The sequence below is a fragment of the Rhinichthys klamathensis genome, unplaced genomic scaffold, assembly GCF_029890125.1.
Source record: "Rhinichthys klamathensis goyatoka isolate OS25496 unplaced genomic scaffold, OSU_Roscu_1.1 h1tg000557l_1, whole genome shotgun sequence".
NCBI classification, from domain to species: Eukaryota; Metazoa; Chordata; class Actinopteri; order Cypriniformes; family Leuciscidae; genus Rhinichthys; species Rhinichthys klamathensis.
In genome coordinates this window covers 770,243-797,614 of record NW_026607025.1, presented here as the reverse complement: position 1 = coordinate 797,614, position 27,372 = coordinate 770,243, and the positions used below count along the sequence as shown (strand labels likewise).

The following is a 27,372-nucleotide window of genomic DNA, read 5'->3' as shown; positions in this document are numbered from 1 at the left end:
TACATCAAATTTGCTTAAACAGGCAAGTGTTTGACAATGTAAAGGTAGACTATACACTTCACGCGTTTAAACGTTGCGATTTCAATATGTCCGTTTTATTAAATGCGAATCTGACAGGTGTTCTGTTTTCTTTGCTTATTTTCTTATTGACTTTATTTCTGTTATGTTGTCCTAATCCAAATATTATTCGTATTTGTTTATTGGTTTTAACATTCCTAAACTGCCGAATAACTACAGTAAGCAGCGAATTTATATAATATAACTTAATATAAGGAATAATACACACTAAATATATATATATATTGTCATCATTTAATCACTCTCGTATTGTTCTCCCTCGTAGGCTGATAGTTTTCAGTGGAACACAAAATGAAAAGCATCTTTGCAAAGACATAGGCCTAATGGCAGTTCATAGTGCTCCAAAAAGGGCAAAAAGCAGAAATGATGCAGATCAAATTCTCTTTTTAGGACGTTCCTCTTGTTTTAATTGCATGTTTTTATGTGACCTTATACTCACAGGTCTGGGCACATAGATGTCCAAGATGAAGGTTTCTGTGGAAAAGATCATATCGTTATCGGAGAGTGATGGTGTAGATGAGCTACAGAAGCATCTCACTTTGTTGTCCGAGGATCAGGTTTGTGTTTCTGTGTGTATAGGTGAAGTAAGATTGTAATCGATGCAAAAGTCTCTAATCATGTCATGTACAAGGCATCACCTTAAAATTATGTGCTGATGACTTTCAAATGTGCTTTTTTTTTGTCCCTCTACAGCTAACAACCATCCTTACTAATAGTGCTCTGAAAGGGAAGGATACAGGGGTCCTGATCAAAGCCATATTTAAAGGTAAGTGTTCATTTGATTTAATTTTAAAGTACCAAATACATCTGTGAATAGAGTATTAATACAATGGTATCATTCAGGGTTATTATAGTAGTAACTGAAATAAAATACACCATCACTTATTTCATTTTAACTAGATCCCAATGCAATGTACTATGTACGTGATGTACTAAAATAATTTAAAACTGAAATAAAAATGAGTAAAAAAAAACAAATTCAAAATATTAATAAAAGCTATAATAATATCTCTCTCAATAATACTAAAAATAACTCTGGTATGATCAAAAACTTTTGCTTTCGCATGATGTTGCATCCATGTCTAATAGGTGTAAGTGTAAAAACTAAAAATTACTCTGTGATGCTTCATCAAGTAGCACTGAATATCAAATTGTGTTTGTGTGTGATGTTAGGTTCACCGGTAAGTGACTCACATGGCGCTAACCGAAGACTGCTTGTGTACAAGCACTGTATTCCACTGTGTGAATCTGGAGATCTGCAGACAGAAGTGGCCTCAGATATCATTGGGCTTCTGATGTTGGAGGTGAGTTTCTTTCTTACCATAACGTTGTACACAAATGAATAGTGACGTAGTAGTGGCTAAAGGTCTAGGCTGGTAACCAGTAGGTTGAATTTTCGAACCCCGTATGGGGAGATCCCTGGGACTGAACTTGTAATAAAGATTCACTACGTAACTTTATTTATTATTATTATTTTTTACACCGTATATTATTTAGTCAATACAACATCAATCCTTCTTTCAAAATGTGTTTTTGTCTTACCCTGATTCACTATGGTAAGCCCATTATACATGTTTATATTTTAGACTGAGTGATGCTTTTCGCTAGCCTGGTTAAAACCAGACCATTCTCAGTTGTAACTGAGTTATGGTCTGGCAAAGCATCATAGACAAATCATTTCCAGAGGGGCGTCACCAACGGACGTCGCGGATAGACCTAAACCCAATCAGAGCGATGAAGGAGATGACGTATGCAGAGCGGCGGAGAAACATCTCCGAGTGTTGTTCTTAGCTCGGTTTTTAACAAAAAGGAAACGTTCAAATCGCTTAAAACAGACGCGATAGCTGATTCGAACGAGTGATGTTCGACGGCGGCATCCATTTTTGTAATGTAAGCTACAAAATCTGCTTCAAAATCCCAGAGCTGTCATCATCGTGTAAAGCCCGCCCCAACGTTTCTGATTGGTGCCTCGATTTCGACGGATTGGAAATGGGCTTGAATGAGCTCTTTGCCAGACTAACTTTCAGAGCAAATCTAAATTTGCCGGAAGTTGTCTGGGTTTTCCCAGGCTAGCTTTTCGGACGAAATTGCGTACTTGCAATTGTGACATAATTGCAACGTAATGAGACCTAACTGCACAACCCTATTGTGACGTAATTCTAAGAGAAACTGCTTTTCGAACAAGAAAGAATGTAGGGCGAGACTTGATTTTATTTTTTGGGAATTGATTGGATGGTTGTGGTTTGCTATTGGTGGATCTTATGTGAGTGACTGGTTGCCCCGCCCTCAAGCCAGTAAACATCATCAGAGAAGAGAAGAGATGACGCTGCAAGAGGGAGGGTGTTATTTTGATTAAAGATTAAAGAGGGCACATGTATTTAAAAAAAAATTGCACAGATAAATCATTTATAAGAAACACTGCAATATTCCATAAAAAGTAAGAATTGACCATTTTGATTTCATGGTGACTTTAATACTATACCTGTATGATATGGGTTTCTTCTTTGCCATAGACACACAGTCTACCTGGTCACGCATTAGCCACATTAGCGTCTCTATATGTGGATGCCATCAAAGTGGGTGAGATGAACAGTGGGAGATCGCTGGAACTTTTCCCTACAATCCTAACAGCTCTTGCCGCTACAGAAACATTAGCTTATGGGAAAGGTAAGATGCTATTTGCTAAGCCCAAACTGTTCTGTTAAAAAAAGGAAATAACTCTGTAGGGTCAAACAACAACAGTTATATCTGTTCAAAAATGTTAAGTGATGTTAAATAAGTGAATTTGGATGAAATACTTCTGGAGTAAAGATATAAAAACATGTTTTGTTGTCTTTTTTTACTTATACTTCAGGCGAACTGAGTGGAGATGAATACAAGAAACAGCTGATCAACAGTCTTTGCTCTAGCAGGTGAAATCTGAGTTTAAGTGCTTTAGTATTTGTTCTCAATAAGTAATACATAAAGATAATCAAGAAATAAAGTGTCAGTGCTCTCCAAGTAAAACCAGAACACAAAAGGCAGACAATGTTCTATCTATAAACTATACTGGACCAACATTTTAGTAACATATCTCCAATTCACGCAGATGGGATCCACATTGTGTGATACACCTTACTACCATGTTCAGGTATGTTGAAACATTAACTGGCTAGTTATCAACTTTGTGTCTTGAACACACACAAAAAACACCATGTTTTTTTGTGTCAGGGATGTTCCGTTATCTGCTGAGGAGCTCCAGTTTTTGATTGAGAAGATTCTACGGATGTTCCTCAAGTTGGATCTACAGGAGATTCCACCTCTGGTCTATCAGCTGCTGCTGCTCTCTGCCAAGGTCTGTTGATATACGTTTTAAAAGTTCTTTAAAACAGTGTGTCTATATGGTCAGATTCTTATTTTTTCATCGACAGGGCTGTAAGAAGTTGGTTCTAGAGGGAATCATCAGTTACTTCAAGAAGCAAGACCAACTTCAGAAAGAGGAGCAGAGAAATGCAGAGTGAGTATCCCACTTGCTCAGGTCAGATGGTTTCATTTAATTGGACAGATCATTTTATCTTATGTATCTGTGTTAGGAGTGAAGATGTGGAGGTGCAGACCATCCCACAGGATCAGCTGCGTCACGTAGAGGGAACTGTCATCCTCCACATAGTCTTTGCCATTCGTCTTGATCATGAGCTCGGCAGGGAGTTTTTTAAAAACCTCAAGGTGAACGTCTGCCAGCCTCACGTGTAATAATCACACCCCTTTCTTTGAGCATTTGTGAGTGCTAGCTGGTTGTCTTGTTCTGTAGGTGGCCCAGAGTGATCCGTTGTGTCCCTTCAGTATCGCTCTGCTGCTCTCTGTGGCTCGTATCCAACGGTACGAGGAACAGGTACGTCTGGGTTTCATCCTTCTTCTTTAAACCTAGTGAGCTGTATACTAAGTAGGGATAGGCGTTGTAGCTAAACATTTGGAAATTTTGATGATGTTGTCTGATGATGAAACTCTTCATATGCTTAACTTGACATTATCGCGATACGCACGATATTCCATCATCTTAATTATATAATAAGAAATGATACTGTTATAATATTTGCGCCAATATTTAATGTATCACCCAGCACTACTAGTAACGCAGCATTTTTATGAATCATGTGTGCATTTGAACATCAAGAGCGCCAAAATGCTTCAAAACGTGCCAGTGATGCCCAAAATATGCTGGTTTTACTGACTCAGACCTTTGTCCCACTCTTAATATTGCCCATAATGCTTAGGTGTTTGAGTTCCTGAAGGGTGCCATCACAAAAAACTTCAAGGATGATCAGATTCAGCACAGCTCGAAGTTTCTGCAGGAACTGCTGCCTCAGTGTAACAGTGTCTCCGACATGATTCTGGACACCGTCAAAAACAGGTCTGGTTAAACTGCAGTGCTTTTTTGTTCCTTTATTTATTGTGTGGTTTTGTTCAGTGTGTTATGTCTTTATCTGCAGTGTGTTTGGCTGGGATCATGTCACTCAAGGTCTGGTGCAACTGGGATTTATACTTATGGACTCATTTGGGCCTAAAGCTGGACCATTTGGGAAGGTCACAGAAGGAACATCCACCACTAAAACGCCAAACCAGCAAGCGTGTCGACTTGGTGGACAAGTTCTTCTTGAGAGCTTCAAGGTACAGTGTAGTTGTTAACCGATGTTTTTCCCCTTGTAATACATAAATCATGCTCCAAACATTGAAAATATGTGACAAACTTTGTGGGGGTTTTTTGTACAGATGCATGAACCAATCAGAGGAGAGATCCTAGAACAAGTTTTGAATCGATTGGTGACTAAAACAGCCTCACCTGTCACCCATTTCATTGGTTAGGAGTCGTCTTTTTGCAGATTTTTAATTCAAGCTCACTAATGAAGGTTTCATTTATATCTAAATTTTGTTGTGTTCTTCTTGGCTTTATCTTTGCCGCAGACCTTCTTTCCAGCATTGTGATGTCTGCTCCCATGATCCTCTTGGAATCTTCCTCTAAGGTCACAGAAACGTTTGACCAGCTCTCCTACTTGCCCCTCAGCACTGTACAGGGTCTCCTCAAAGCTGTGCAGGTAACATCTCAATCCACATAAAATTAAAGCGGATCTATTATGCTTTTTATTTTTATTTTTATTTTTTTATGTGTGATGTTGCTGTTTGAGCATGAAAAAGGTCTGCAAAATTACAAAGTCACTCTAAAGTTCTCTATATCAGCATCATTGTTTCTGAACTCCCTGAAATTGTTGTCTTGAGTTTTCTTCCAGGAACATAGACATCACAATATTCCGCATTCACATAATTCCCACAGAAGGCATAAGCAATAAGAAAAGGGGGGGAGGAATGAGTAACATAGTGTGTGATACGTTTAATGTTTCCTCTGCTCAGCCCCTCCTCAAAGTGAGCATGTCTATGAAAGATGCCCTGATCCTGGTCCTCCGGAAGGCCATGTTCTCCAGGTAGAGTAAGGAACGGTCCACATCCAAATGTATTTTCCTCTGTGTTGAATGATGACGAAGTACTAATGAATCTTCTTCTCTCTGAAGTCATTTAGATGGCCGGAAGTCAGCAGTGGCAGGCTTCCTGTTGCTACTGAAGAACTTTCGTATTCTGGGGAGTTTAGCTTCCAGCCAGGCCAGTCAGGCCATTACAACCAGCCAGGTAAACTATAGACGTCTGCTTTACTCTGCGCGTCTTAGCTGTGCGCAATGCAGTTTACATTACATCCAGAATTAATTTTTCTGCCCTCACTAATTCAGCATAAAAACAACAAAATCAAAGCCAGTTGAAACAGATTTTATGTTTAATGGAGATGCACAATGTATCTGTACCAAATTAGTTATTACCCAATATTAGAAGGTTTTTTATTTATTATTATTTATCATTTTCATTGATATTGGATATTTAACTGTGTGGCTCATTTTCCCTATTTTTACATTTTGATTACCTTTGCCGTCATCTAACGCTCACTTAAGTTAATCTTTAAAAACACTAATAATGTAATAATACTGTTAAATGTAATCTTTTGCAAATCTCAAAATGAATATCTATTTTTCATATTGTACAAGATGTTGTGGTGCCTAAATTCACTTTAAATTTGCATTTAAAACAATTGAATATAGAAGTTAGTTGGGCTGCATGATTAAATCGAAATAAAACTGAAATTGTCTTTTTTCAACAACAAAAAAGCTTGAATTCCCCTCAGCAGTAAACTTTCTATTGGTCTACATCAGTGTTTCTCAACCTCTCCTGCAGGGACCCCCTGACAGGCCATGTTTCTGTTTTAACCCTGAAATGGCACACCTGATTCAAGTCATTAAAGGCTTAATGAGTAGTTGACTAATTGATTAATTGAACTATTCCTACTCTAATTACTCATTAAGCCTTTAATTACTTGAATCAGGTGTGCCATTTCAGAGTTAAAACAAAAACATGGCCTGTCAGGGGGTCCCTGCTGGAGAGGTTGAGAAACACTGGTCTACATAATGCTACTACGTTGTTGTGACGTCGCTTTAACACCAGCCAATCCGGTTTATGAATCCTCTAACTGTGTGACCGTATCGGATTCCCATTGTAGGTCCATGCAGACGTGCACTCGCGCTATAACACTGCTGCTAATGAAGCCTTCTGCCTGGAGATCCTGAGCAGTCTACGGCGGTGCCTTAACCAGCAGGCGGACGTCCGGCTCATGCTTTATGAGGTCTGTGTCTGACCCTCTCATTTCCCCTTTTAGAAATGAAGACGTGAACGAATACAGCTGTAATTGATCGATCCTTCCCATTGACTTCTTTGCTGTACTGAGAAAGTGATTGGTTTGATTTTAGGGTTTCCACGATGTCCTTCGTCGTAACTCTCAACTGTCGAGTTCCATCATGCAGACCCTCCTGTCACAAGTGTGTATCATCCTTTAACAAAACGAGCGCCTATGCCTTCCTGTTCTGACAATGGTACTGATCAAATTATTATTTGTGTTTACCAGTTGAAACGATACTTTGAACCCGAGCAAGATCTGCTTCCGCCTCTGAAGCTGGAGTCATGTATCAGTGCACATGGAGATCAGGTCTTCCTCCAGGAGCCTCTGGTACCGATGCCATGCCTTAATCACGTCGATGCACTGCACTTGAACATGTACAAGATGAAACTAACGGTCATATATGTTTCTCCAGGCGCACCTGCTGAGCTGCACGGTCCACTGCCTGCTGTGGAACCAGAACGTACGGTCAGGTGGCACTGTGACCGATGATGAAGATGACGAAGAGGAGGAGGGAGGAGTCCAAAGTGAACTGCATGCTATACTAGAAAGCATAACGAAGCGCATGATTAAAAGCGAACTGGAGGATTTTGAGTTGGTACGGCATAATTCTTACCTTTGCTGGTTGGTAACATCTAAATGAAAATGTTATTTACTTGGATAATACAGTTACAAAGAATTTTTTTACTTTTATTCGGCAAAAAAGGAAGCATTAAATTTATCAAAAGTGACAGTAAAGACATTTATAATGTTACAAAAATATAATGGTTATTTTGAACTCTTCATTAAAAAATCCTGGAAATTGTTTTTATCGCGGTTTACACAACATTAAACCAAAGTAATGATAATAAAAATGTTTTTAGAGGAGCAAATTAGCATATTAAAATTATTTCATGTGACACTTAAGACTGGAGTAATGATGCTGAAAATTTGGTCAAGGTAGCGGCATTACAACTGACAAAACTTCATTTTCTGCTTCTCAGGATAAGTGTGCTGAATTTTCAACGAGTTCCAGTGTTGGAATAAAGAACAGCATCTACGCTGTGTTGGTGATGGGACTGAACGAGGTTCTCATGGAGTACAACTTCATCACTGCTAATTACAGGTGTGTGTTTGTGAAAGGGTTGTTTTTGAATACTTTTAAATCAGGCATTACATGCTAGATGTGTTTAACATATTCTGTGGTGCACATGCGGAGCAGTAAGAACCATTTTGAGGACATTCTGGAGCTTTTCAAGCGCTATCATAAAGTGTCTGAGATCCTGAGGGAGCGTGCAGGGAAGGGACGGCCCACGTCGTCCAGCAAACCCCCCCGCAGCCTGCTGTCTCTAGGCTTCATCTCCACACTGCTCACTGCTCTCTTCAGGTACAGTTTCACTGTGCACCTACATGAGGATTTATTTGCCTTACAATGGCACTCTAAAAAAAAGAGCATGCACATTACTGTTCAAAAGCGGTATAAGATTTCTAAATGTTTTTGAAATAGTCTCTTATGAAGAAGTCTCACCAAGACTGCATTTATTTGAGAAAAAAAAAGTGAAATATAATTGTGAAATAGCTAGTTTCTGTTTTAAGATATTTTAAAATATCATTTATGTGTGTGATGGCACAGCTGAATTTACAGCATCAGTACTCCAGTCTTCAGTGTCACATGATCAGGGCTCAGCATTTTCACTGGCCTCGATTTTGACATTGATGCCCTGCGGAAAAATAGATAGATATTTTTAATATTATCTCATAATTTGTCAGCAGGTGCATAAGACCGAATACTCTCAACTGTTTACGTTCACTTAAAACATAACTGACTGTTTACGTGAATACTCGCCAAGACCGGCATTTTGACATTATTTTGAGTGTATTTGACTGTTATAGCACAATAAGCAGCAAAAAGAACTCAATTTAGTACTGAGAGGTGGCTTTATGTGCGTACACTTTGGATGTGAGCACAAAATCTGTGTGAATAAGCGCAATATGTGCTATCCCACGGCGAAATGTAAGCCCTGTAACAGCAACAATATTCATCCGGAGCAAATTAAGCGAGTGATTTAGGAGAGGTGGAGAGATGAGTGAGCAAGAAAGCACAGCTGTTGTCGTGTATCTATTCTGTGGAAAATGAGTAATGAAAGCGTTTCAGATATTTCATTATCGATATGTATTGAAAAAATCTATTTTTTTGACAACGCTACATTGCACTTAGTTTATTATTTCCGATGCCTTTTTAATTGACTACAATTGAAAAATGTATATAAAATTCAACCCGTGTGACTGCGTTACACACCACTGCTGAAATCCACCCGCATTTGGTTAATGTCAAGCCCTGCACATGATCCTTCAGAAATCATTCTAATATGCTGATTTGGTTCTTAAAAAATTATTATTAATGTTGAAAACAGTTGTGCTGCTTAATATTGTTGTGGAAACGATGCATTTTTTCAGTATTCTTTAATGAATAAAAAGCTAATAGCTTTAAAATAGAAATCTTTTGTATCGTTATAAATGTCTTTGTCACTTTTGATCAATTTAATGCGCCTATGCTGAATAAAAGTATTATTTCTTTTAGAGACAGCACTCAGAGCCGCGAGGAGAGCCTGTCTGTGTTGCGTTCCAGTGGAGACTTCCTGCGGTACTGTGTGAGCGTGGCCCTGCAGAAGATCCAGCAGCTGGAGGACACCGGACACACAGACGGACCGGAGGGACAGAGCCCTGACAAGACCTTCCGCCACCTCTGTGACATCACCAGGTCTCGGCTTTTTGTTATTGGCCATCACATTTCATTATGTAAACATCTGGACTTCAATTGAACAAACCCCAAAAAAGAAACATTTGTTAAAGTCGGCATGAAACGGATGTTGTGATAGTCTTTTCTTCCCCATGGTGAAGTATATCCGAGTGAAACGGCTTCTCAAGAATGAATGTAGGGCGGGACTTGATTTTGTCCATCTGGAATTGATTGGATGTTTGTGTGTTTGTGGTTTGCTATTGGTGGATCTTATGTGAGTGACAGGTTGTCCCACCCTCACACCACTAAACACATCATCAGAGAAGAGATGATTTCTTAATTCCCGGTTTCCCTGCATGCAGTGTGCTAATGTGGCGCTACACTAATGTGCCATCCACCGTGGAGGATGCTGGGAAGAAGGAGAAGGGCCAGAGTGTATCATTACTATGTCTGGAGGGTCTGCTGCGAGTCTTCACCACAGTGATACAGCGATACCCAACACGCATGAGCAACTTCCTGTCTTCTCTCGGTGGGCGTTTTAGCATTCCTGTGACTTTGAATTAATAGTTTTGTATGTTAATGGTGTTTTAATGATACACAATCTGAATTAAAGATGTTTCAGGGGAAGCAGAGGGAGAGGGCGAGGGGTCTGATCTGACAGCGCAAACGGCTTTCTATATCCGCCAGTTTCAGGTACCAGCTTCATTTTCAAACCCAGAATGACCATAATGTTCCATTTGCTCTACTCAATCAGAGTTGGAGACAAAACACACACCAGCAGGTGTTGTAAGTTGATCTTTTGTGTCCAGCGAGCGCTGATGAACCAGCTCAGCGGGGGAGAGGAGGAGTTCAACAGTAAAGAAGCTCAGTTATTGGTCAGCATCCTCAGCGTTTTGTCACGACAGCTCGATCCTTCCTCTCAGCAGGTAACTCTTCAAAACACTCGTGTTGTTGCAGTGTTGGCTGTCTGGAATCTTAATTCGTCTTGTTGTTTTTATGTGCAGTTCACACAAATGCTCACATGGACTGTGAAAATTTGCAAGGAAACCAACTTCGGTGAGTGATTCATGTACAAACATGAAACATTTATTAAGGGGAGCTGGGATGTTTTCAAACCAACATTTATCTCGGCATTTGAAATGTTGCAGGAAAGAAAAATTTGATATAATATCTCTAAAAAAATGATGCATTTCCTTTAGGATAAAAATAATACTTTTAACTATTTCCTAGCAAAAGAACCATACTTTTGTCCTAAAAGCCAATTATTGCTAAGTAGATTCAAAATATTTAACATAATCTAGATTTTTACTGTTTTACTTTTAAGTAACAGATGATGAGATGGGAGATTATTAAACTTGTATTATAATATAGTCTTCAGGAATTGTGATGCTCAAATAAAAAAAGCTTGTTAAAATCATCACAGTATTCGCAATGCTGCTTAATTTTGTAACCAACCCTTCTTTCACCCTGTTCTCTCTTTCAGAGGACATCTCTCTCACTAAGGGCTTGCTGTCCCTGCTGTTCAACCTGCATGTCCTGCATAAAAGCCCAGTGTCTCTGCTCTGGGAGATGTGCCAGGACATACACAGCCAGCTGGGAGACATCGACCAGGTACTGTGGCCTCTTCTTAAAACGAATGAAATCTCTCAAGTGTGCTCGGGTCTCCTCAAGGCAGTAAAATTGTGTTCATAAACCAAAAATAAAGTTTTCCTTTGATCGTACGTCACTAGAATAGTCATTTCTGTTTCTGATCAGGATGTAGAGGTGGAGAAACAATCTCATCTTGCCATCATTAGCATGAAAACAGCTGCATCCACCACGGTAAGAACAGACACACTTCAGAAACCAATGTTTAAATCTTCATACCCGTTAAAAGAGCGCAGCGTCTGCCTCTCTTCCTTTCCAGCTTTTAGTCCTGTCTCAGGTTGGAAAGGTGTTGGATGAAGTAGACTGGTTGATCGCCAAGAAGAAAGGCCAGATAAGCTCCGACCGAACAATTTCAGGTAAAAAGCACCATCTTTTTCCTGGAAGGCTTCCAACACACCTGCCTAGAAGTTGCTAGCAATCCTGAAGACAGTGAATAGCTTGCTCAGGTGTGTTTAATTAGGATTATAGGCATCCAGGACCAGGATTGGATTTCCCTAATTTAGGACAGGGGTGTAGGGCCACTGTCCAGAGTTTAGCTTCATCTTATCTCAACAAACCTTCTTGGAAGTTTCTAGTATGCCTCGTAAGACAGTTGCTGAATATGGGATAGCATACCACCCTTATTATTTCTGCCATATAACGTTTTAGTAACAGTAGTATGCTAGGACATGTTTCGAATTCAGCACTTGACCAGCTGGTTCAGGTGTGTTTAATTGGGGCTGGAGCTCAACTCTCTCCAGAAGCCGGATCGGACGCCCCTGATTTAGGATAAAGAAATTATAAAAGATATAATTTCCTGTGTGCATTAGGAAATACCCAGCAGCCACTGGGCCAGCAGGACCCGATCGAGAAGGCCGTCACGGTTCAGTTAGGCACTCTGTTAACGGCTCTGCATGAGCTGGTTCAGACCGCTCTGCCCACGGGACCCTGTACGGACACCCTAATGAGAGAGCTCAGTCGAACCTACAACTTCCTCACTACACTTAGCAAATATGTGAGTCTCATCCTGATTTACAACTGTAATGATTCATAATCTCAAATTCAGTCTTTTTGATTTGGGAAATCTTTACAGCTCAGAGCTTCACACAAACATTTAAAAGTGCTGCAAAGTTGTCAATCATTGATTTGTTTGTTTTTCAGTATATTCAGCTGTGTGCGACCCAACCTGGTCAGTTCCCCGCACGTTTGGAGAAACTGGTAAGGTTTTTCTAATTCTTTGGAGTATAGAGGGTGGCAAGAAATTAACAATTTAAGTGTGGTATTTAAATGATCGTTTTCACTTATGTCATATGATAATGATAGAGTCTGTTTAAATGCTGAAACTGATTTCCAGTAGATTAAACTAATACTAGTTACTGATATTATATAACAAAAAAAAGCAAATCAGCATATTAAAATTATTTCTAAAGGATCATGTGACACTGAAGATAGAGTAAGAGTAAGAAAGAGTAATTCAGCTTTGCCATCACAGGAAAAAATGTTTTTTTTTTTTTTTATTGTAATAATATATTTCACAATATTACTGTTTTTACGGTATTTAAGACACTTTTCAGATACATTTTAAAATCTTACCAAACATTGACATTTAATGCCAGTTAGTTACAACATTTATCTTTAAATGATGCAAGGATGTAAAATTTAATCTCTCTCAACATATACCTTTTATTTGTGATAAAAACAAACCTTTTAACCATTTCATACCAAAGGAACCATCAATTTGTCCAAACAGCCATTATTGCCAAGTAGATTCAGAATCTTTTGCACAAAACTAAAACAGTAAATTAAAAAATAATATTCAAGGCGTTTCTTGTAGATCCAGATTCAACCTAAATGACATCCAAAATTATGTAATTTAACAACTCAAAAACATTTCTTGTGTCCAGGTGAAGCTGTCAGGTTCTCATCTCACTCCCCAGTGTTACTGTTTCATCACATATGTACAGGTATGTGCCCATTTTCTTTCAGTTTGGTGTTTTTTAACCTTTACAAGTGTCTTAATAAATTATTAAATGTTGTCTCGTACAGAGTGGAGAACTGACGGCTGGAGGCCTGGAAAAGTTAAAGAAGAAGAAAAAAGAAGATGATGCAGTAGCAGCTGCTTCAGTGAGAACTATTCCAATTCATTACCTGAGACTGAAAAATAAATGAATTTTTTTTTATGAAAATATATTTGGTAACACATTTAGGCCTCTGAGTGCAAAGTCCACTTGAAACCGTTTTGTGCATCTAATGTGATTTCTAGGCTAAGGTTCTTCGTGAGACTAAAGCCATCCCGAACCTCATTTTCAACATTGAACAGTATGAGAAGTTTCTCATTCTTCTCTCCAAGAAATCCAAGGTAAAGTCTCGTCTTAAGTCTTTGCCCACCTGCACAACAAAATCCTCTGAAACATTACAGCACATCTGTGAATGTCTTTACACAGGTCAATCTGATGCAGTATATGAAGCTGAGCACTTCCAGAGACTTCAGAATCAACACTGCCACGCTGGAAGCTGCACTGCAGGAACAGCAGCAGGACCAAAGCCAACAGGTGTGTCTTTGTTTAAACATGGTCATTCTCAGACCGAGCTCTGGGATTGCTTTCTTCATCTTCAATGGTGTCTTTCTTTCCTCAGACTAATGACTCTCAGCCGTTGGAGGAAAACCAAGCGCCAAAGAAAAAGAGGAGGAAGCAGTGAAAAAAAACTTCTAGTCCTTCTTTTGCACTTTTTTTCACAAGAGAACACCACCCTTTTTTGAGTTCGTACTAGGGACGGCCATTTGTGTTGAGACAGTTCACATGGCCTGCATTTATTCTTTCATGACACAGATATTACTTTAACCTTGTAGCTTGTCGTTTTCCTTTGGCCAAAGACCCTTTGGTGATTTCTATAATCTGATAAATGTCCAAGGCCTCACCTGTTGATATAAAAGCATGATCAACTTTATTCATGGTAGCACATCGACAATATTTAAAGAATACCTGCCTTACTCTTGCTTAGTTAATACATTGTGCTGTTAATACATGTTTTTTTTAGACTCAATGAGTTATTATTGTTCACAAAATGCTGCTATAATATTAATAAACAAATGTCTGCATGTGATCTGGTGAATTTCTTAAGGAACCATCCAGCCAAAAATAGATGGGCATTTTGTTTCCAACATGCGCTGTAAGCGGTAGACCAATCAGAGCAGAGTAGACCAGGCCATCTGACCAATCAGAGCAGAGTAGGCTCTCAGAAAGGAGGGGTTTAGAGAGGATAATTTATCGAACCGTTACAGACAACGAGAAAAGAGCTGATACTGCAATGTATATTATGAGAAAATGTAAGTGTTTTTTTTTTTTACTTGGATGCATGTATAGCTAATGTAGGAGACCTTCAAAACAAAATTAGGAACCTTTAAAATAGCGTAATAGGGGGACTTTAAGGCTGAGTCTTACCTTGGGGTAAACCGTATCTCCGCTCCACTCCTGTGGGATTGGATGGAGTCACGCAGTCCATGGTCACCTCCTTCCGTAAGCACTTATCAATGTCCACTGCACTGAAGAAAGCCACTGACTGCGGCAGATCCATCATTCCCAGTTTATAGGCAAACATGCTCCTGAGAATGGACAGAAATATTCAAGCCTGCACTTCACAGGGTAATGCCACAAGTAACAGGAATCAAAGGTTGGTTTTCACCTGGTGAGCAGGTTGGTGATCTGTAGGGCGAGTGCAGCTCTGTAGCGATCTTCACTCGTCACTAGATAACGCACTTCGTCATGAATACTGATGCAGAAGCGCCCGTCAATGTCATGCTCCTCGAACAGCCAGCGCATGGCCACCAGCATCAGATGGAGATAGTCCACCGCTGAGCTCTGAACCACCCAGTTGACTCTGCTGGTAATGAACTAAAGCACAATAGAACTGTCATGAATTAAATGGAGAAACTATGGTTTATGTGAACAATTAAAAGATAAACAATACTTATTATTGTCTTAAAAAGAAACTATTCTGCTTTTTTACATTTTCAACTTTCTTTAGTGATGTTGCTGCTTGAGCATGAAAAAGGACTGCAAAGTTATTCTCTATATCAAACACTGTTTCTGAACTCCCTGAAACGCCTCGATTGCAGTCTCATTTAAATAATTTCCACCCAAGACATACGCCAAAAAGGGGGCGAGGCCTGGCTGAGTTGGTAGTGTGTTGAAACTCGCAGTTATGATAAGGGGCGTGACATTTCCCAAACATGTTTGAAGTGGTTGACCAATCACAACACACTGGTCTAGCCGACCAATCAGAGCACATTGTGCTTTTCGTAAGGAGGGGCTTCATATAGACAGGAACTAAACGGATCGTTACTGACAGACTGGGAAGAGAGGTACTGCAACAATATAAAATAATAGGCATGTTTTTTGAACAAGCATGATAAAAGGTCCCCTTTAAAAACAGTTGGTTTACAACATTCATTTACATACTGCATCATTTGTGCCATATCACTCTTTTTGGGAAAAATGGTATGCATCACAGTAATGGTTCCCAGTTCATTCTGAATTACACATTAGCGTTAAAAGACTTGCGTTACAGTGAAAGAGTCAGTTACGGCTCTTAATAATAGAGTGCAACAGTCGGGTTCCAGAAGTAAAAATACTTCTTTTTTTTTTAATTCCATAAGGAAATTGAATAATCTTTTAAATAAACCTTTACTGTGAGGTTGTTAATCGATGGTATATTCTTCTGTTGAAGCCATCAGCCTGCATTATTTCAACTTTTTTTTGAACAGCATAATTCCTGGTGAAAAACTACATTACCCATTATTCTGAAGAGAACTCGTACATTTTATAAAGTTTGTTAGTTGTTTTAAAGTGTTGCCTAGTTAATGAATTATCTTTATGTCACTGCATGCAGTTAGAAACATTTATTCAGAGGTATAAATGAATGCTACAAGATTGTTAAAATAATGAATCAAACAATTTCTTCAAGCAAAAAACCCCTTGAAGGAACTTAAGTGTTCCCTCACCTCATCCTGAACAGCAGAAGGTTCCAGAGCTCTGGATATCCTGCAGCCCAGCACTGGAGTGGCTGGTTCCTCAGAGTGGGCGATACTTTCCAGCTTATTGAACATCTCTGATTCTGTCCCGCCCGTCCACACGCGCTGCCCTGTGAGATTCCACTTCCTCTTGCTCCCCCTGGTGGTACTTCAAGGATCAAAACAAAAGTATAACATGCAGATTTGTCCAATATAAGACCTTCATGAAATGGCTTGCGTGGCAGCCAGGGTAGTCAGCAGACCTTTGAGATGCCAGTTTTGAGATTTTACGCAAATCCTGGAGTGAGACGGTGCCATCCTCAGCTCTTTCCACCTTTACATCCAACTTCTTTACCAACCATTCCCCTTCCTCAGACAGGTGATATCTGCACATAATCAAAAAATGTGATATCTGCCCATTATCAAAAAATGTGATATCTGCACACATTCAGTTATTTAGTGCAAAGCACCAAATGAAAACTTTTTATATATTTATATTTTTAATAATATTTTAAACAATACAATCAGAATGTAATACTATTTTATATACTTTATAATATTATTTTTTGATAATATTGTAAATAACGGAGTGATAATTTAATAGTATTTAAAATATAATATTGATTATACTTTTTAAATAATATTATTTAAAAACATTTTTTTAAAGTAATAATATATAAATCAATTGTATATTTTACTGTAAAAGTAAAGAATGTACATTTAAAAAAAAAAAAAATTGTTTAATTTATTTTTAACAGGGACAGTGCACATTAATAAACTTTTCAGTAAATGTGACAGAGTTAGCCCAAGGCTATTTTTCATCAGTAGTCCCTGGACAGAATGTTACAAGTCACCCTAAGGCAGAATATATGATTTTTTTTTTTCTAAACACACAAAACATAGCATACACAGTCAATTAAACCATAAATTTGGTTTTATTAGCCTACCTGCGCAGTCCTTTGGTAAATGCGTACATCTGCCGAGCTTTACTGGCTGCTTCCTGTTGGCTCAGTTGGTGATTGAACTGCAAGAGCAGTCGCTCGGCAAACGGCTGGCCCGCCCCATAAATCCGTCCGTAGTTGAAGACCTTGGCGTGTTCACGACTGATGCCCACAGCATCTGCGGTACGGCTGTGCAGGTCCGTGCCCTCACTTTTCTTGCCCTGGAGCGTCATCCATCCAAACGCTGTGCATCCTGGAAATCAGAGATTAAGAATGACCTACGGGGTGCAGTTTGTCCCATAGAAGCATTATGGAATTTGCCTCTTGCAATCTAATGGCTAGGAAACAGCATCTGGAATACCATGCATTCCTGCAAAGTGTGCTTCGCCCACCACGGCAGCGATCCACAGCTCTTGAGAATCCACATCTGCTCCCACCAGGTGATAACCAGGAGGCACCTGCACCATGGCCTTCAGCTCACTGCCGACACGGTCTTTCTGCAGACAAACACAAACTGCTCAGCTTTAATGCCATTTCAGTCTCATAATTATGGAAGCCCATTTCCACACATAAGAAAAAAAGAATACTTTGGCAAATCATAATTATAACGTAAAAATTCTCAAATGAACTCAAATTTTATTTTTTCAGTTTCAAAACCATACAAATGTACCAAAGTTCTGTAGATAAATAGCTTATAACTAAAAACCAAACAAACATAAAATAACACCGATAAGTCTAATTTAGATCAAATAAAGATATCATTTTTGGAAAAAGTACAAATTATGAGATACTACATCATAATGTCAAAATTGACAGTGTCAAAATTATGACATGCTAAGTCATAATGAGATAAAACATCAAAATTACCCCTTAAGTTGGAATTATGGCAAAGTTTTTGTACATTTCAATAACTTTTATGTTATAATTATGATTTACCAAAGCAAGATCTTTTTCTTATGTGGCAGATATGCGCTTCCATAAATGATAGAGCTAAATCAGCCATGGTAAAAAAACTTTACAACTGTATAAAACACAAAATATATATAAAAAAGTAGAATATATAATAAAATATACTAAATAATAAAAAATATATATTATATACACTACTGATCAAAAGTTTGGAATAATTAAGATATTTTTTTAAAAGACTTGATAAAAGTCTCCTATCCTCACTAAGGCTGCATTTATTTGGTTAAAAAAAGTAATACTGAGAAACATTAAACTTTAACATTATTGAATACATTTTAAAATGTAATTTAGTCCTGTGATGGCAAATCTGAATTTATTGATCCAACATTTATTTGAAATAGAAATCTTTTGTGACACTATAAATGTCTTTACTGTCACTTTTGATTATTTTAATGCAACCTTTTTGAATAAAAGTTAATTCACGGTTTCAGCAAAAATAGTTTTCAGCGTTGATAATAAGAAATGTTCCCTGAGCAGAAAATCAGCATATTCGAATCATTTCTGAAAGATCATGTGACACTGAAGACTTAGGTAATGATGCTGAAAATGCAGCTTTGTTATTTTAAAGTGTAACAATATTCCACAATTTGACTGTTTTTACGGTATTTGTACCAATCTTTTTGACTAGTAGTGTACATATTAAAAAATAGTTAATTAATGGAAATAATGAATTATCTCATTAATTGTGAATTGTCATTTTTATCGGAGCAAGCGAGCTGTGGTACCCGAGCATTGCTTGCAGTCAGCCACGTGGGCTCTACAGCCCTGCGAGTGACCGTTCCAGCTGGGATGACCTGCGGTAAAATGGCACCATATTTCCCTTCCTCATCAAAGTCATGATGTCTGATGAAGGAGCAAAGAGAATGTCAGACGTAGCAATGTTTGTATTCATATGAAGAAGACACTAGAAGACGCTGTTAACTTACAGTCTGACGGTGCGTGGCAGTTCTGCCCGGCGGAGCCACACTACCATTTGGGAGCTGCAAAGAGAGACAAAATAACAGATGAAATATCACAACACAATCTAGACTTTCAAAGCGTTTAAAAGAGCACACTTGAAAATCTCAAACCTGATGCGTTTTTGGGCATTTCTCCAGAAGGACATCATCTTGTTGATCTCTAGCGCCCGTGTGGCGTTGGTGCCTTCACGTCCTGCCTGAAGCGTACCGCTCTCCATTTTGGACAGGAAGTCTTTTGAGAATGGACTGCCCACATTGTTCTCATTTCCGTCCTGTGATTTTAAACAATTTGAGTCTAAAGGCTCAATGACTGCATTGCACGAAGTGGACAGAAACACAATCCTGTACCTTATGAGGCAGTTTGAAGAACCAGCAGCCAGGGATGTTGACATCATTGTATGGTCCATTTCCGTGGTGATAGGGACACTCGCTGTTCCCGTTTTCGCTTAATGAATTTTGTTTTTTCTAATGAGCAAATAAAGGTAATATTACAAAAAAAGTTCATCCTATAAAAACATTTGCAAAACATTTTTGTTTAATTAATATTTTAAATAATAAAAATGTTATACTATTTAATATATCATATAATGTGAATACTATTTTTTTAAACGTTCATATTTTAATATTTTAATCTTAGTCTATATAAGTATGTAGAAATATAAAATATATTACAAAATATATCAGATAGTAAGTTATCTAATATATAATTTAATATAAAAAAATATAATGTTAATAATATTTTCATCATAGTATTATATTATGAAAAGAATATTACAAATATAAAAAAAATATTAGTTAGAAATATCATTCATATTAAATGATATACTAGATAGTTTTAAATTATAATATATCATAACATTAATGTTTATATTTTTTGATAATATTTCAAAATATGAATTATAATTTAATACTATTTAATATATCATCCAATAATGATATTTAAAAATGTAACTCAAATTTAACTCGAATCAAATTTAATTTTATAAATATCTTCTTTTTTTTTCAATTTTGTGTTTTCTTTTTGGTTATCATAAGGGTTAAATGAAGCGAACCTTGATCTTCTTGGATGGGCCTGCTGTACTCAGCACTTCATCATCAAACACCTCCAGTCGACTCACTTCTTCAACCTACACATGTGACAAAAACGTGCAGTTTTTGAAAGTATCACAGAAAATACCAGCCCTAAAAACCCTGTTTAGTAACACACCAAAGCTCTAACCTTCTGCCACACGGCACTGTCCGTCAACATGAGGTCATCAGAAAGTGTGCTGTCCAGATACTGGGGCTGCTCCTTCCCCTTCCGCTCACAATACTCCTTATAGATGCTCTCAATTGCCCTGGAAACCAAGTCTTAGGAAATATACTGTATATTTCCCTAATAAACACAATTATTATCCTCACTTTATTTTACCTGTATGGACATACAGGTCCTTCACTATCCTCTGAGATGTCCAGGTTATCTCTGCGGCCTGGTACCAGGTAACCCCAGCCGTGCTGGTCGGTGTAGTGCAGGGGAAAGCCGTCCCACGTGAGGCCCATCAGCTTTGGCGTGATCCTCATCTGCAGACTGATGAGACTGGCTCCAGGAGACCAGTCCTCGGCCTCAGACATCTTCACACACAGCTTACGGTACCAGCTGACCATAAACAATATACAAAATGTGCACACATGTAATGTGGAACCCTGTGTTATTTTACCCAAATGGGATAACGTGGGGCGGCACTCACCTGGGGTGGGCCGGTAAGTGCTGTCTCCTCTTTGGCAGGCAGCTGACGGTCTCCTTCAGTCTCTGTAAAAGCTCTCTGCTGGGGTGTGGATCAGCCTCAACTTCTTCTGAAGGAGGACCTGGGTCTGGAACACAGGGTTAATAATGGTATTGTTCGGTTCCGCACGATTTGATCAATTAAAGGTGCAGTAAGCAATTTCTGAGAAATGCTGCTGAAAATGTAACTCTTAAATGCATGAATGTTTGCCAATCATTATTACATATTTGTGTCTTTAGTGACCCGGATCTACACTCACCGGCCACTTTATTAGGTACCCCATGCTAGTAACGGGTTGGACCCCCTTTTGCCTTCAGAACTGCCTCAATTCTTCGTGGCATAGATTCAACAAGGTGCTGGAAGCATTCCTCAGGGAGTTTGGTCCATATTGACATGATGGCATCACACAGTTGCCGCAGATTTGTCGGCTGCACATCCATGATGCGAATCTCCCGTTCCACCACATCCCAAAGATGCTCTATTGGGTTGAGATCTGGTGACTGTGGAGGCCATTTTAGTACAGTGAACTCATTGTCATGTTCAAGAAACCAATTTGAAATGATTAGAGCTTTGTGACATGGTGGAAGTAGCCATCAGAGGATGGGTACATGGTGGCCATAAAGGGATGGACATGGTCAGAAACAATGCTCAGGTAGGCCGTGGCATTTAAACGATGCCCAATTGGCACTAAGGGGCCTAAAGTGTGCCAGGAAAACATCCCCCACACCATTACACCACCACCACCAGCCTGCACAGTGGTAACAAGGCATGATGGTTCCATGTTCTCATTCTGTTTACGCCAAATTCTGACTCTAACATCTGAATGTCTCAACAGAAATCGAGACTCATCAGACCAGGCAACATTTTTCCAGTCTTCAACTGTTCAATTTTGGTGAGCTCTTGCAAATTGTAGCCTCTTTTTCCTATTTGTAGTGGAGATGAGTGGTACCCGGTGGAGTCTTCTGCTGTTGTAGCCCATCCGCCTCAAGGTTGTGCGTGTTGTGGCTTCACAAATGCTTTGCTGCATACCTCGGTTGTAACGAGTGGTTATTTCAGTCACTGTTGCCCTTCTATCAGCTCGAACCAGTCTGGCCATTCTCCTCTGACCTCTGGCATCAACAAGGCATTTCCGCCCACAGAACTGCCGCTCACTGGATGTTTTTTCTTTTTCGGACCATTCTCTGTAAACCCTAGAGATGGTTGTGCGTGAAAATCCCAGTAGATTAGCAGTTTCTGAAATACTCAGACCAGCCCTTCTGGCACCAACAATCATGCCACGTTCAAAGTCACTCAAATCAACTTTCTTCCCCATACTGATGCTCGGTTTGAACTGCAGGAGATTGTCTTGACCATGTCTACATGCCTAAATGCACTGAGTTGCCGCCATGTGATTGGCTGCTTAGAAATTAAGTGTTAACGAGCAGTTGGACAGGTGTACCTAATAAAGTGGCCGGTGAGTGTATATCTAACATGAATGGATCTCTACCTGTTGCGATGATATAAAACTCTCCTGATATTAGAGTACCAACAACAGAAGAATAAAATAAAGCATATTTTGTTGTATATTTTATTACCAAAGAGGAAACGGTCAGACGAATATAATTGAAAGAAGAAAGGTTAAAAAAGTGACAGTAAAGACATTTATGTTTTAAAAGATTTTTTGAACTTCCTATTCATCAAATAATTCTGCAAAAAAAGATGTATCAGGGTTTCCACAAAAATATTAAGCAGCACAACTGATTAATAATAATGAGAGGCACCAAATCATCATATTAGAATGATTTCTGAAGGATCATGTGACACTGAAGGCTGGAGTAATGATGCTGAATATTCAGCTTTGATCACAGGAAAAAATTACATATTAAAATATATTCAAATAGAGAACTGTTATTTTAAACTCTAATAATATTTAATAATATTACTGTTTTACTGTATTTTTTGATCAAATAAATGCAGCTTTGGTGGTCAGAAGAGACATCTTTCAAAAACATTTTTAAAAATCTTACCGACCCCAAACTTTTGAACTTTAGTGTATTTAATGAACTTTAAAGCAACACCAAGGAACTTTTCCTCAGCTGTCGCCCTACAGGTTGGAAGCGGAATTGTCCATTACCGCTGTCGTAAATAATTTAGCCTAGCGCAGCCTACTGTCGCACGCGCATGCTCGCTGTTTATCCAGCACCGGCTTTGGAATCAACAATGGCAGACATCCCAACCCGCAAGAAGTCATTTCAGGGAGGTATATCTTGGGATGTCTGCAATGGCCATAGACAATTTGAGGAAGTGGTGGGGGAAGTCACGTATGCCGTAAAGCAGTCGAGTTTTGTAGTTCTTTTTGTCCTCGGGTTACTACCCGAAACCCGAAGTTACATAGTGCGAGTAAAAGCGATACAGACCACGTCAGGCTATGGCAGACGTGTCATTTAACCTATTGTAAGTCGATGTACCATCACAAGGGTCTTGGAAATATATTATGAAGGTTGAAAAGTTCCATAGTGTTGCTTTAACTAACAGTGAACTATTTCAAACATTTCCAGAAAGAAAAATATTGTTTCAAGCCAGCTACTGCAAAATCAGTACCAAATGTGTTCAAAATGTTCAAGCAATGATATATCTTCATAATGCAAGATCAAATGTGCAAATGAAAAACCCTTACCCTCGTCCCAGTCTTTGGGTACATTTTGGTTGGCAGCTGCTGTTGCCTCAGCCTCCTGTTTGGCTTTCTTCTTGCTTACAGGTATTTTCTTCAGCTTGAAGTCCTGAACGTCCCAATCCAAGTCCCACAGCCAGGGATCATCTTTGTACCTGAACAGCAGACCACACCAATAATCACTAAATAATGGATTATTGACTACTAAAACTGTAAGCATAATCTATTTTACACTAGTCCAATTCTAAGTAAGCAAATAAAGAACTGAATGACATTTTTCCTTAAAGGGTCAGGAAACCCTAAACCAAATTTCCTAAATGTGTATATTGCATTACGTGTCATGCTCAATTGCAGCGTGCATTTGTGGGAAGCTTTGATGCTTTTAACTCAGTAAGAACGAAATACAACTATGAATCGAAGCTGCTGTTGCTGTGTTGTGGGTCTCCCATCTTCCCTCTCCACTCCACGGCTTACCTCATCCACTTCTGTAGCATTTTTCAAAACTGTGGTGAGAACTGACTGGTGCTGAAACAGGGGGTTTCATGAACCTTTAAGGGACTCTAATGGATATTACGAAAGAAAGAGGCGAACTAATGCATGTTTACCGATCATCCTCCAATAACTTGCAGGCATCATCAGCCAAAATCATCAATGATTTCTTCATCTCTCTCTGCAGCTCATCATAAGTGGCCTGAGCATCTTCCAAGTACCGCCCCCAGTTCTGATTGACAGGAAGGTAGCACACGCCCATTTCTAGCATACCCGCAAGTGTCACTGGGTGAGGACACCTAGAAAAATCCAGATTTGACAAAAGTGACAGGTCACTTAAACAATAATATGTCACAATGAAAAGCTGGGGGCGGGTTTATGTAAATGAAGTGTCATACCTCTCCATAAACAGAGGCAGCTGCTCTGTGAAGACCTCGTGTGTGGCTAAAACATCGAGAGCACAGTACTGCATCAGCTCCTAAAGCATCAAATAAACAGATTTCGGACGCAGCCTTGGTGTTTACATCTGAGAAACCCATTCTCACATTTCTGAACATGCTCGAAGTGAAGCGGTTAACACAACACACTGGTCCAGCTGACCAATCAGAGTACATTGTGCTTTTCGGAAGATGGGGCTTCATAGAGACAGGAACTAAACAGAGCGTTACTGACAGCATGAAACATTCAAGCATGAAAACCTATTCTAGTAGACCCAAAAAAAACTTGGCATAACATGGCCTCTTTAAACATCCTGCTTACCTGAAAATTGGTCCTAACATCAGACATGCTGCCCTTCACGAACACATCCCTCGGTTCTTTCTTCAACCGTTCTCCTCCCACGTAGAGAGCGTGAACATCAGCAAGGTTATTAATACTACTGATATCAACCCAATCCCATGAGCCAATCTGCATGAGGAAATTCATACAATTTAATAGTGTCTACAGCACTGTAAACTGACAACAGCTGCGAGGTTTGCACAAACCATCGGGCCCTCAGGGCGACGGCCGAGGCGCTTCATGTGCTCCTTCACTTCCTGTAGGCCTTTTCTCTTGCCGTACTTGCTGGCCATCCAGAGAGAGCGCTGGAATCCCGTCAGCCCTGAGATTGCCATGTGGAGACTCATTGTGTCCAGGAAACGCATCTTGGAGCCCTGCACAGACCAACCCAAAAGCACATGCATGATAAATCAGAATCATATTTGTTATCAGCCGATATTGGAGAGTTTTGTTTAATTTATCAGTACCAGTTAATATTGGATATTTAATTGTGCGTGTAAATTGTGCATGTTCACTTGAAGTTAATCTTAACAAACACTTTTAGCAAATCTAATTAATTACATGTAACATTATTTATTCATATTCAGAATTAGCTTTTATTTATATTTCCAGATATAATTTCAATTTGTTTCATTTTATTTTTTTTATTTTTTTTGTCATTCATATTTTATTGTATTTTATTTTAGCTTCAGCACTGATTTTTAATAGATTTAATTGTATTTAGCATTTAACAGCACTGCAGGGATTCCTAAACTTTTTTCTTGAAACTTTCCTAAACTTTTTTCTTGAAGAACCACCTGAGATTTTAAGTTAATATTTCAATAATTTAACAACACATCAAGGTTCAAGGTCCTCTGATGCTGGTCACATGCCATGCAAATAAACAGATAAAATATTTCAAGTGATTTATTATGATCATTTTATTTTGAAATGATTAATTTATTCATTTGATTCAATTAATTATTAGCTTTCTATCAACTCCAGTAGACCAATTTGGGAAAGCCTGCTGTACAATATAATGTTCTTAGCATTTTTGATTTTACAGTTTCAGTTTTCATTTATGAATGATTTAAGACCAAATAATGTAGAATTTTAATATCCTTGCACCCTTAGAATCAACAGAAAAAGGAAGAAACATCTAAAATCAGACTAAAATGAGTCCGAAATGACCTCACCTTCAGTAAGTACTGTTCTTTAATGTGTGTCCGATCAAAGCTCACATTGTGTCCAACCACGAGCCTCTCCTGCCACTCACCGCCCCGCGGCTGGCTGGAGTTTGTGGGGGTCTCCAGCGGGATGAGATCAGCCAGCGTCAGATCACTAGACCAGGTGTATCTGTCCTCTACGAGCCTCTTACTGCACCACGAGTACCTGAAACACCAAATAAAAAAGGTTTTCGGGAATCAGTGGTGAAATGAATGGTAAATACTGACCTGTTATGGTAAATAACCCTCACCAGGCAGTTGGGGAAACCGCCACGGCCAACGTAGGACAGTGTCCCTCCGCCATGCAGACTTCCACATCAAACACAATAGCATTCTCATCTGGGAAATTCACCCTGTGTTGCTCTCCACCCGCCCCATACCGAGTCCAGCCCACTTCCCAAGCCCATTCATTGGGCATCCCGGGAAGCCGTGCTCCCTGAAGCTGGCTGGCCGCTTCAAGGTAAGGAAGGCTCTGCTTTTGGGCAAGTAATCGGAAATGTTCGTCAATGTCATTGCCGTATATTTGAGGTAATTTGAGTTCTACGTCAGGTAACAGGTCTGTTTCTTTCCCCCAGAGTTCATGTTGCTCCAAGTGTCTTATACTGCGTTCAACATCCTCGTCCATGTACACCTGCGTCCGGCCCTGGAATATCTGCTCCTGCAGGTTCCTGGAGAGCATCTGGATGTTGAGGGGGTTCAGACGGGTCTGGTCTGAGCCCTGCTGGGATTTGGGCTTCACTGAGGTGGAGCACCACCTTAACCAAACTGCAGGTTGTACGACGGTCTGCCACCGGTGACATATCAGACGGAGCATCATAATTAGGGCCTTGGAGGAAAGATACTCAGACGAACCTGGTAAATGAAAAACAAACACAGAAATGCATCTAACAGAACACAAATAACCGTCAAGTTTGGCTATGAGTTTCCTTCGACTTGAAGATGTTGTTATTTGTGCAAAGCTTAATCATTTCAAAGCAATGTGTCTTTTTTAATTTGGAAAACATTTTTTAAAGTTTTATAAGTGCAATATAAATATTCATACTATATATACATTTAATTTGTTTGTATTATACAATGTTGTTATTATTATTGTTGCTTTTATTATGAATAATGGTTTATTATTATTTTCCTGAGCTAAAATTTCAAGTATATAGTTGGGGCTACAATGAGAAGTTCGGTTTTATTTAATGCAGACATAAATTCGAGGACAAGTATTTTAAATCGTTTGATTAAGCATGTTTCTTATTTTATTTAATCAGATAATTCACAAACTCAATTTTCACATTGACCGCCTTACTTCAGAATACCTGATTAACCACCGTTGGATAAATATGACGCTGGCTGGTCGTCCATGCTACTGTACTTGCAACCCGCTTTCTTTATAGTAATGTAAACATTTTGCTCCAAAATGCAGCAACTGACCATAAACAGACACAT

The 27,372-nt window shown here is 39.0% G+C and overlaps 2 protein-coding genes across 3 annotated transcripts; one reads left to right on the top strand and one right to left on the bottom strand.

Moving 5' to 3' along the window:
* Positions 1 to 521: 521 nt before the first annotated feature.
* On the top strand, positions 522 to 13,910 carry fanci (FA complementation group I). Of its 2 annotated transcripts, none has more exons than XM_056239179.1 (37): positions 522 to 635; positions 772 to 844; positions 1,252 to 1,382; positions 2,592 to 2,745; positions 2,933 to 2,990; positions 3,167 to 3,208; positions 3,289 to 3,412; positions 3,489 to 3,574; positions 3,651 to 3,783; positions 3,869 to 3,949; positions 4,332 to 4,468; positions 4,548 to 4,725; positions 4,828 to 4,915; positions 5,020 to 5,150; positions 5,464 to 5,534; positions 5,622 to 5,736; positions 6,653 to 6,775; positions 6,900 to 6,968; positions 7,055 to 7,156; positions 7,242 to 7,424; positions 7,810 to 7,931; positions 8,028 to 8,192; positions 9,387 to 9,566; positions 9,908 to 10,074; positions 10,168 to 10,238; positions 10,355 to 10,471; positions 10,550 to 10,601; positions 11,029 to 11,156; positions 11,301 to 11,366; positions 11,452 to 11,548; positions 12,002 to 12,186; positions 12,333 to 12,389; positions 13,076 to 13,135; positions 13,218 to 13,295; positions 13,435 to 13,530; positions 13,616 to 13,723; positions 13,809 to 13,910. In XM_056239179.1, the coding sequence occupies exons 1-37, from the start codon at positions 534 to 536 to the stop codon at positions 13,869 to 13,871; spliced, it is 3,993 nt and encodes a 1,330-aa protein (XP_056095154.1). In that variant the 5' UTR covers positions 522 to 533; the 3' UTR covers positions 13,872 to 13,910. The 2 variants fall into 2 exon arrangements, with proteins under 2 accessions (XP_056095154.1, XP_056095153.1); XM_056239178.1 differs by having other exon boundaries at positions 10,159 to 10,238.
* Positions 13,911 to 27,372, bottom strand: polg (polymerase (DNA directed), gamma). Its single transcript, XM_056239180.1, has 23 exons — positions 27,233 to 27,372; positions 26,187 to 26,787; positions 25,906 to 26,101; positions 24,937 to 25,104; positions 24,713 to 24,859; positions 24,352 to 24,431; positions 24,070 to 24,252; positions 23,471 to 23,619; positions 20,779 to 20,902; positions 20,463 to 20,687; positions 20,271 to 20,388; positions 20,104 to 20,178; positions 19,400 to 19,516; positions 19,163 to 19,323; positions 19,019 to 19,072; positions 18,818 to 18,935; positions 17,485 to 17,620; positions 17,130 to 17,376; positions 16,446 to 16,568; positions 16,174 to 16,351; positions 14,856 to 15,064; positions 14,615 to 14,775; positions 13,911 to 14,091 (listed from the first exon to the last, which is right to left on the bottom strand). Exons 2-23 carry the CDS (start codon positions 26,750 to 26,752, stop codon positions 14,006 to 14,008), a joined length of 3,621 nt encoding a protein of 1,206 aa, XP_056095155.1. The 5' UTR covers positions 26,753 to 26,787; positions 27,233 to 27,372; the 3' UTR covers positions 13,911 to 14,005.

What these genes read in the sequence shown, in the direction of transcription:
- fanci (XM_056239178.1), top strand. Translation starts at nt 534, where the DNA reads ATGTCCAAGATGAAGGTTTCTGTGGAAAAGATCATATCGTTATCGGAG. An exon ending in CTTTGTTGTCCGAGGATCAG is followed by an intron (nt 636 to 771) that starts GTTTGTGTTTCT and finishes GTCCCTCTACAG; the next exon opens with CTAACAACCATCCTTACTAA. An exon ending in CAACTTCCTGTCTTCTCTCG is followed by an intron (nt 10,075 to 10,158) that starts GTGGGCGTTTTA and finishes TCTGAATTAAAG; the next exon opens with ATGTTTCAGGGGAAGCAGAG.
- polg (XM_056239180.1), bottom strand. Translation starts at nt 26,752, where the DNA reads ATGATGCTCCGTCTGATATGTCACCGGTGGCAGACCGTCGTACAACCT. An exon ending in ACAGTGCCGTGTGGCAGAAG is followed by an intron (nt 20,179 to 20,270) that starts GTTAGAGCTTTG and finishes TCACATGTGTAG; the next exon opens with GTTGAAGAAGTGAGTCGACT. An exon ending in TGACTGCAAGCAATGCTCGG is followed by an intron (nt 17,621 to 18,817) that starts GTACCACAGCTC and finishes GTTTGTCTGCAG; the next exon opens with AAAGACCGTGTCGGCAGTGA.